Genomic DNA, 9,692 nt, shown 5'->3' with positions numbered 1-9,692 from the left:
CAGAACTATTTATTGCACCATGCAAACACTGATTCCTTAAAAGCTACTATAGAATTTTGGGATTTGTCCAGATATGCGCACAAAATTGTGAACTGTGATTATGCATAATATTCATTTGCATAATACACTATTGCAACAGTTTATATTACATTAATAGCTTATAAACTTAAACTATATATGTAACCCCAGTGTGTAGCAACCCCAGTGTGTGCTATGACGTGGAAAAACAGCAAAAATGAATACAAAAATGAAAGACAGTTGAGCATTTCACACTTTTATAAATCTTTATTTGTTAACACCAGTATGTGACATTTGTAATACAATGTTATTACAACAGTATTTGTAAAAATATCTTAATCTGAAGGCTTGTTTGCTATGTTGTTGGACATGGTTGCTTAATTATTTGTCCGTGAGAGCTAGTGGGCACATCTTACTCTAACTAAACGAGGTTTAAATGGATAGGTATGTGTGTGTGTGCGTGCCCGTGTGTGCGCGCGTGTGTGCGTGTGCGTGCGTGTGTGTGTGCGTGTGTGTGTGTGTGTGTGTGTGCGTGTGTGTATATGTGTGTGCGTGTGCGTGTGTGTATGTGTGTGTGTATGTGTGCGTGTGCGTGTGTGTGTGTGTGTGCGTGTGCAGGTTTCTATGTAGTTGTTTTCGCAGATGTGAGGTTGGGTGTCAAACGAGAAGGAGAAATTGTACACATGCACATGCACATCTGTTTACGTGCTCGTGTGTGTTGGAGCCCTTTAAATAGCAGACGCCTGCCCCCTGGTGGGAAACCGTGGTAAATTATGTTTGACCGTGTGTATGTGGTGTTTTGGGTTCCCTGTGGAACAGGAGTGTGGCCAGAAGGCTCAGACGGAACAGACATCAACGCTCTGGTCAGATCCCACAACAGGAAGGTGATCGCCCTGGCTGATGACTTCTGCAAAGTGCACCTCTTCCAGTACCCCTGCTCCAGACCCAAGGTCAGGCCTGCGGAATGGAGCGCACCCTGAGCGCCCACTGTGGGGGTTACGGGTAGAAATACCGTAACGTTCCTTATCTTTCGCCTCTCCACACAGGCCCCTAGCCACAAGTACAGTGCTCACAGCAGTCATGTGACCAACGTGAGTTTCCTGCACAGCGATAGCCACCTGGTGTCGACGGGCGGCAAAGACACCAGCATCATGCAGTGGCGCCTGGTGGAGAAGATGCCCGCGCTGGTGCCCAGCGACACCGCCCTGGGCCTCACCGACTCCCTCCCGCACAACTCAAGCCTGCGGGGTGCGCCATTCGCCCCTGCCATGCCCCAGACAACCACCACGCCTGTGGCGGTGCCCTCCTCTCTGCCCATAGGTGGCACGCAGCCAGACACCAACACGCCGCCTCCCACGCCTACCGAGTCGCTGGAGCCCACCCCCAACGGACAGCAGGAGGGCTTGCCCGAAACGCCGCCCCCTTTGGATGAGGTCACACCCCCTTCTGACAGCACCGTGAGCCCCAAGGACAGCCTGGAACCTAGCGACGACACGGCCACGCCCAGTGATGAGGGCACGCCTTTCAGTCCGCCCTCATAAAGCTTGTTGGCTAGGTGACGGTGGCCACTGGCCCCTTTCTCTCTTTTTCGAGTACACTTGCCTGCTCCACGCTCCGCCCGGAGGCGTCAGTGTGTCACCGCAGCGTGTCAGAAGCGTGTAAAGCAGTTGATCCTCAGTTTTACTTTTTTCTGGTTATTTCCTTGTTCCTTTTTATTATGTGTTTGTTTATTGTTTATCTGAGAGTGAGAAAAGATGGAATTGAATGAAGTTCGTTTATGCGTCATCCGGGAGAAATCCTGCTTGGAGCATGTAGATGAGCCTTTGGTGACAGAGAACAGACACTAACATGCCTGTATACACCCACACACAAACACTACCACAAATGCAATTTCACTTCAACACTCACACGCATACGCACACACACTAGTAGTAAACCTTTTTCATTCAAAACCATGACCAAATATACTTTGTTGGTGTATATGAAATTTTCTATTAAATATAAAGCTATTGACACTCAAAATACTCCCCCTCCCGCAACACAGACACACACACACACACACACGCACACATGCACGCACACGCACAGACCAAGGGCACATACCAAGAAAATAAAATGATCTGCACTTAATAGTGGTGCAATATCCCCTCCTACATAAAATAATCTGCCATCATAACTGCAAAATATAACGTTGCTGAAATTAGTAAAGTTCAAAGTAGGTTAATACCTTTAATATTGTAAAATGTTATTCACTATGTTTTTGTGAATGAGGTTGGGGGAGGTTTAAAATCCATTTTGTGAAATGCCTGCATAGCATCTGTAGCTGAGCCAAGAAGATTTCTGGGAAACGCCAGGCAGGTCCCCCTGGCTCATGGGCTGGACTCAGTGATTCCATTGGCTTCTTCTAGATATACTAAAGATGGTCATGATGAGTTTGACCGTGGCAAAAAAAGAAATAAAATCAAGCAAAAAAAAGAGAAAGCTGTTAATGACCATTTCACAGAATAACAGCTGTAACCAATAAGGCATGTTTGTAGACGCATCGCCACACACGCCCAGATGCATGCACGTGCTCCCACACGCAGTAAGGGCGCAGTACACACAGGTGTGTAAGCTTGACACGCCTCCACGCGCAGGTCTCCTTAGTCATTTTGTGCCGGGCTCCTCCTCCGTCTGTGCGTTCAGCTCCACTGGCCGGCTGAAGTCCATCCGCATGTCCGGAGCTGGCCGGTCACCCCAGCGACAGCTCCGTTCCTCTCCCGCGGGCTCCAGCGTGTTCCATTCCGTGTTCTGGATACCTTTCTCTGTCTGTTCGGACCTCATCACTTTCAGGTTTCATTTTTCATTTTGTTTATTTTTTATCTTGAGGAAAAGATTAAATGAGTCTTAAATGGAGGCAACTGTGTGTGTGTGTGTGTGTGTGTGTGTGTGTGGATGCATGGGTTGATGTTTTAGACATCTTTCATTCAGCGTGACTTATTTGACTGCATGCGTATTTCCCGCCACGTCAGTAATGCGTTGCGACCCTCATGGACACTTGCAATGGGCTAAATGTGATTCCTGCCACTTCACCACTGGTCCAGGAGGGCATGGCTGTCTGCATTACCTGCGTGACCCTTCCCCCTCTTCAGGGGCTAGGCCCCTCCCCTTCATCCCCAGAAATACATGGTAGGCGTTTTCTCGGAAGGCGCCCTTGGTCCTCCCGCGAACTGAAAGCAGGAGTCAGGCTTGCTGCTGGCAGCATCTTCTGTCCACTTGCAGCACTGCAGTATCCAAAGGGGCAGTAATGGTTGGGCTGAATGTAAATAAAGGCACGAATTCCGGTGGCGAGGTTCACTCGCAGACAGCAGGCTTGATGCGCAGTGTGGAGATGCCTGGATCAAGTTGTGGGGTTGACCCCTCGGGCCGTGGGATTGACACACACGGGGTTACGATGGGATTACACGGCAGCCTTCAGTATGTAAAGGTATTTTGCAGACCCTGTGTTTCGTGTACATATTCGATGCTGGTCTAGTGGTAGATAAAGTGCATGTTTGAGTGTGATGCTGTTTAAGAGGCGGAGGGCCACGCGAAGGAGACGAGGTCCGACAGGTGCCAGGGACTTGCAGTGGGGCGTCTCACTGCAGCAGTGTCTCTCATCTCCAGCTGTCCTGCGCTTCACTCCTTCTTCTTTTGAATGGCCTTTCTGGATTGTGGTCGTCTCTTTTTTTACGTGAGCGTTCTTGGTGTTTGTGGAGAACGCCTCCGTTAAATTTATATGGGCAGATTTTTTCCAACTTCTGTTTCATGCAGCTTTAGCTCCAGACTGTTCTCACACTCAGGGTTGGACCCGCTCACGTCTCCTCTCACACACCCGAACACCCCCCCACCACCACCTATGCATCAACACACGAAAACTACAGTGATATGTCATCTGTCACAAGTTTCAGGCGAGCGCCAGGAGACATTTCCCAAGCCCCCATTTCCAGACATGCTTTGTACATTCACATCTGGATACTTTGTGTATATAGTAATTTTTCTCTCTGAATAGAACTCTGGGGCAGCTTTCTTTGCGACAAATTGGCCATAGTGAAGGGCACGTTCAGTTACTATTGGACTATTGGAACAGTTCTGGGATTCGTGTGCCGAGGTAGTTCAGAATGTTGCTTGGGAACAAGGAAACAAATAACTGGGACGAGATCTCAGAAGTTAAAACGTGGATGTTTTTTTTTTTTTTTTTTTTTGGGGGGGGGGGGGGTGTTGTGTATGTGGGAGGAGGGGTCTCTTCCTGGCCCCTCCAGACTTGACAAAGCTTTTGATACATTTTGATATAGAGTGTGCCTCTGGGAACCTTACTGGTGAAACTGTCATTTTTGCTTCCAGTGACAGCTCAGTGATTTGATGACTTTGCCAAAAAAAAAAAAAAAGGATCTCATGACAGGATTGTTTCCTGAATGTCACTTAGTCAAGTGGCCTTGCTGTGTGTCTTCTATGGGAGTGTGGGATTGGACAGCATCTATTGGGTAAAAAGTACTAGTTTTCTATTAAAGAAGTGATTCTTTTTATAACCGTAGATGTGCATATGTAGTAGTACCTACATCCGAATGGATGCATCCATTGACGACAACTCTTTAGTGGGCAAGGCAGATGGGCAGTGGCCAACCTTGTAGTGACTGGAGGGTTTGATTTTGTTTTTGCTTTTTTAAGGGTCTGTATTTCTGAAGGGCTCCTACAGTCTGTCATCTCTGCATGGGACGGGCTTATATACATCACTTGGCTTGGGAGGAGAGGGAAGAGGGTTAAAGGGAAGCAATGCAAACTGGATTGGAAAAATGCAACTCTTCTGGAATGGTCAGGATTCCAAGACAGATTGTTTCCACACTAGGAACTCTGGACTCAACTTCCCATAATGCTTTGCCAGTCGTTTGATCAAATCCTCATTGAATAAATGCGTGGGGAATGGTCAGCTTGCTTATAAAACCATGGCAGTGATGATGACCATAGCGATATTAAAATGAAATGTCAATAAATATGAACCTTTTTTTTTTTTTTTTTTTCTTTTCCTTGTAACAATGTTTGAGCCAATCTGTTTTTCATGCATTCCTGTCTATGGGCAGAAAAATACTGAAGATTTTAAAAAATAAACATTCATTTAAAAATAAGCAGTTGTGTGTCTTCAAATGAAATAAGATCCATCGTGTGCCACTGTAACAGTTATCTCAATTCTTACCCACATATTCTTCAGTCGGGTGTGTAGTCCCAGAGTGCCAAGTGATATCTGACCCTTTTTATGTTTCTCACTTCCGTTGAGTAGAAATATGAATATGAAACCTTAAACACACTCCATTTGTGCAGTGCCTATCCCCTCGAGGTGCTTTAATCATATTTGTTGGATCGTGGGTGCGCGTGTGAGTGTACCGATGCACGTCTGTTCACGTGCACACTGTGAATCACCGTCCCACAGTTCAAATAAATAAAGATAGATTTAAAAAAGTAAACAAGACAAACATACAGAATTCAGTGCAGGTATGGGGGGAAGTGAACAGACTCAGGAGTGTGTGGTGCAGGAGGAGCGTCTGACTTCAGTCGCTAGAGCTGCGTGGCTCCAATCAACAGGCCAAAGTCTGTGGTGTGTGAATGTCTTACTCTCAGCCCAATGGCATCCACTATTCTGAATAAATGTTTGACACACAAACACAGTGCCACGTTCAAACAAACGTCATACTGCTTTTTCACCTCACCATGTTCAGTACATCAGACTCATGACACATAGGAGTTACTACTGAATTATTTATTATGCTAAATTATGCTTTTACAGAAGAAAATAAGCAATGGCAAATGAAATACCTCACATTGTTTTTGTTTTGCTTTTGTTTAAATAGTCAGTGAATCGTTCTGGTCTGTAGCACTCTCTGGTGTTGAAATTAAGCATTGCAGAGTTTTGTATTGCAACACTTCCAGCCTGGTCTCTGGCAAAATTCCAGTCTAATACAGCCCTTCTCTCCAGACACTGAAGAGGACAAATCCAGAAATTATATACCAGTCTTGCATGTATTGTATAGGCATTTACAGTTCAGAGAATATATCAGTACATAGGTATATGCAGGTCCAGTGGTACCACTGTGCCTTGCCTAAAGTAGTACCTTAAAGCATGGTGGAGTTGGAGTGTTGCTTACCTCTGGTATAGCAGGCCTGAGGAACTTTGCTCGAGCATTGCAGAACCTGGTCTCTCAGCATGAGGAAGTCCTCCCCATAGCACTGGATTTTATAGTCCGCTGCAAAAGGGACAGTAACGTCTTAACTATTCCAAGTCATGAATTAGACGTTGCTATCCCAGCATGCCATTTGGTATATTTATCACGCTACATCATCAAGCATCTACTCTTCATTAAAGTGTCCTATCTGATGACTGGCCTGGTCTACAGTGGTCTATAGTTAGCAAGCGGCCATTGTTTGATGAATTGAGAGAGTCAAGGAGGTGGTAAACGTCAGAAATACCCAAACAGAGTGGCAGCACCATCAGCAGCAGGAGGCCGGCCTTCATTGTGGCTTTATGTTCTGCTGGCTTGAATATCAGTTTGCTGAAATGCTCGATGGCTAGAGATCGCGCTCACTTTTATGCCGCTCCAGAGAGGCCGAAAGACACGTGGCCAAACATCCAGCCTCGCTGGGTAAACAGCCTCATCTGTAGAGGTTATGACAGCGCAGTTCCATAGGTCACGTTCTCAGCTGGGGACAGCGATGTTGAAATAAAGTGCCTGGGGTGGACGAGGCTGTGGGGGGTTCTTTTTAAAGCCCCCATGCTGCCTAAATTCTTTGGTAATGGAGATTGCTGAGTCATTGAGAGCCAGCAAAAATGAAAAAGCTTAGCCAAGATTTGAACATCTTCTCATTTTGAGTGTGTAAATAACACACACTTAGGACAATGATTACATTACACCATGTTCTACTATTGCTGTGGTTCTTTTGGTGCAGTCCACATAAACTTAGGGTTTACCCGTGGGGAGATCTTTAGTTTAATCACTCAGTGCTCAGTATAGTTGTTTTTGTCAGTAACGCAAAATGTATCATATTCCTAACGACTGAATCAGAAAATGTTTGCTTATATTTTCTTACATGATGCCAAGATAAACACAGCACAATTGACATTTCCTGAAATATTTAATAATCAACATAAAGAGAAAACAATTGTATCATATAGTGCTGAGACTTCTTGTATTGTTCAAGAAAAGTAGGCTTGACAAACACAACATTCATGAACCTCTTCTTTTCAGTTCCAGTGCTTATTTCTTTTCACCGAACACGCCTGCCTGTGGACTCGCCAACTTCTACTGAGTCAACACAGAGGACGTCCTGTTTGGCTGCGTAAGTGGCTGCTGCACGTCTGCCTGTGACCCGAAAGCCCTTCAGAGAGTGAAAACAGCAGTGCTTATCATTGCCAAAACACTTCCAGCTATACAAAACATCCATTAGTCAGAATACCTGAGAATGGCTCACAACACCACGGACCGCAGACACTGTTTACCGGACTGCCATTGTAATGCAGCGCGATCACGAGATGGACGCACATGCTGAGACGAGCGAGATTTATTAAGGGCAAATCCAATTACAGGGTCATAACAATCCAGAGTAAAATAACGAGGGCGGTTAAAAACAAATAAATGACCAATGCAATCCCTCCCTAACAAGGGAGAAAGAACAACGGAATAAAGACGAGAATACAGGCTAGAGCAAACATGACAGGGCTTAGTACAAACACAGGGTTTAAATACACATCTGTTTAAATACAGACATTAGGGAGGGGCCAGTTGTGACAGCCATCTTGTAGACAGCACCATAGAGCATCCAGTCTAGTACAAGTGGGCGAAAGAATGGTTGGGCAACCCTACTTAACTGTCGCTGGCTGCTGCACTCATCCTTGCCTCTGAACCTTACACATATTTACTATAAATTACTGTAAATGCAACTATTTAATTTTTCACATTTCAGATTATGGGCAATTCTCACTTTTTATGGAACTGTTTACAGATTATTACCATAGATACAATATTATTGCATACTGCAGTTAATGCATATTTATTATTTATTGATATTCAGTTATTGAATCTGCACTGCTGCTATTTGGTAGTAGTCCACTCTTTTGCACTACCATAGTAATGTTAAATCTAGTCTCAGCCACACATGCTCTGCCCACACGTAGACGGAGAGTCTGATGTCTGTGGTGCATTAACCTTGCATTCTTATTGGTTATCTGCACTTCCATGCATATGCAATTAAATGTATTATTTTGTACTTGTCTGAAGTCTTATTGTTACAGGTAAGCGCAGCCTTTGCAAATAAATGAACATAGAGATGTAAGACGAGCCTTTAAGAGCACAATTCATTTGTCAGACTGAAGTTTTGTGAAGTCTCATCAGAAGTAATTCAAGAGTTTTGGTTAAAACCATTTTGTCATTATCAGTCATTATCCTTCATCTTCACAGGGTCAGTCTTTTAGAGCTGAATTGATCTTTTAAAGTTGTATTATACTGTATTGTACTTCATAAGGACTATCTTGATACTCCGATGCACAGCAGTAAATACTGTAGAATGTAACTTGGTCTGGTTAAAATACATTTTCATCTCAGAATTGTTTTAGGATTTATTTCCACCTTGTTCTTTTATCCTGTTTATTTTCTTTAAAATTGGTGCTTACTATTATCTCCTTGTGACGTTGAGAGGTGAGGTAGGATGCTGTCACGATTGAACACACACACAAGGAAGAGGATCCAATTGCAAGAGGTTTACTAAGAAAAAACAGATCTGGAGGGCAGGGAGGTATTCGTGTTCGGTCGTTCCAAGGTCTATAACACAGGGCAGAGTCCGGGGGGTGTCTAGGGGTCAGGCGGGAGACGAGGTCTAACAAACAGGCAGATGTCAAAAACCAGGGAGACAAACAAGATTCGAGAACGCTCGGTACGCACCATGGAGTAACAATACTTTGTGACGTGAAAGTAGGGGAGGGAAGCTTATAAAGGGGCCAGTAAAGAGGAGAATGAGGATCAGGTGTGTGCTAGAACTCTGGTGAATCAGATTGGGGGCGAGTAGGTGTGGCAGTGCAGGGCTGAGTGTGTTTCCTGGGGTTCGTAACAGATGCAGAGGTGGGCAGTCGTTCAAACTACAGACGTATTTTGACACAACAAATAATGAAAGTAAATCATGAAGCACAACACAGGGTTAAAACAAAACATGACAAGCAAATAATGCACTCTAAACAAAATAATGCAGCTGAATATGGCAGCACACATTGTTAAACACTGACAAGGAATGACTAACACACAAGTAAAATATACGTTAACAACGACTCTAAAAAGAAACAGGTGTAACGCAACCGACTAACAAGGGTGGGGTGTGCCCTTGTAGACACACACACAGTGACAAACACCAACACATGGACATGGGGAGGAAAACTTTAAACAGCTCTTCAGTTCCTAAGTAACTTTTTCCAATGACGTTACCTGGTGTTCCGTGTTTTCTGATTGCATGGCAAACAAACAGGCTCCTGGTCCTCCATATAGAAGAGGAACAAGCTCTTCCTATGAAGGCCTCTTCTTCCCCCGTTCTTCCATGCCACCAGTCCTCTCTCAAAGACAGGCACAAAGCGAAGCCGCGGTCCTCCTCAAGCAATGAGCCCTTGAAAGTCATCAGATAGAGCT

General features: G+C 44.8%; 2 protein-coding genes across 5 annotated transcripts in view; one reads left to right on the top strand and one right to left on the bottom strand.

Moving 5' to 3' along the window:
• Positions 1-5,159, top strand: part of eml4 (EMAP like 4) — a 53,744-nt gene extending 48,585 nt beyond the window's left edge. For all 4 annotated transcript variants that reach the window (XM_035531311.2, XM_035531310.2, XM_035531309.2 and 1 more), the window contains 2 exons: positions 838-968; positions 1,065-5,159. In XM_035531311.2, coding sequence (XP_035387204.1) covers positions 838-968; positions 1,065-1,559 — 626 coding nt within the window. In that variant the 3' untranslated portion in view covers positions 1,560-5,159. The remainder of the gene's footprint in view (positions 1-837; positions 969-1,064) is intronic.
• A 614-nt stretch (positions 5,160-5,773) lies between these two features.
• Positions 5,774-6,655, bottom strand: LOC118242237 (uncharacterized). The gene is made up of 3 exons (XM_035531816.2): positions 6,496-6,655; positions 6,174-6,272; positions 5,774-6,007 (listed from the first exon to the last, which is right to left on the bottom strand). The coding sequence occupies exons 1-3, from the start codon at positions 6,539-6,541 to the stop codon at positions 5,922-5,924; spliced, it is 231 nt and encodes a 76-aa protein (XP_035387709.1). The 5' UTR covers positions 6,542-6,655; the 3' UTR covers positions 5,774-5,921.
• Between the last annotated feature and the right edge of the window lie 3,037 nt (positions 6,656-9,692).

The sequence above is a fragment of the Electrophorus electricus genome, chromosome 12, assembly GCF_041902795.1.
Source record: "Electrophorus electricus isolate QZ-2024a chromosome 12, ASM4190279v1, whole genome shotgun sequence".
NCBI classification, from domain to species: Eukaryota; Metazoa; Chordata; class Actinopteri; order Gymnotiformes; family Gymnotidae; genus Electrophorus; species Electrophorus electricus.
This window is presented reverse-complemented; position numbering and strand designations above follow the sequence as displayed.

Coding starts and splice junctions, on each gene's coding strand:
- LOC118242237 (XM_035531816.2), bottom strand. CDS start 6,541: ATGAAGGCCGGCCTCCTGCTGCTGATGGTGCTGCCACTCTGTTTGG. Junction 6,273..6,495: donor GGTGCTGCCACTCTGTTTGG/GTATTTCTGACG, acceptor TCCCTTTTGCAG/CGGACTATAAAATCCAGTGC. Junction 6,008..6,173: donor TCAGGCCTGCTATACCAGAG/GTAAGCAACACT, acceptor TGTCCTCTTCAG/TGTCTGGAGAGAAGGGCTGT.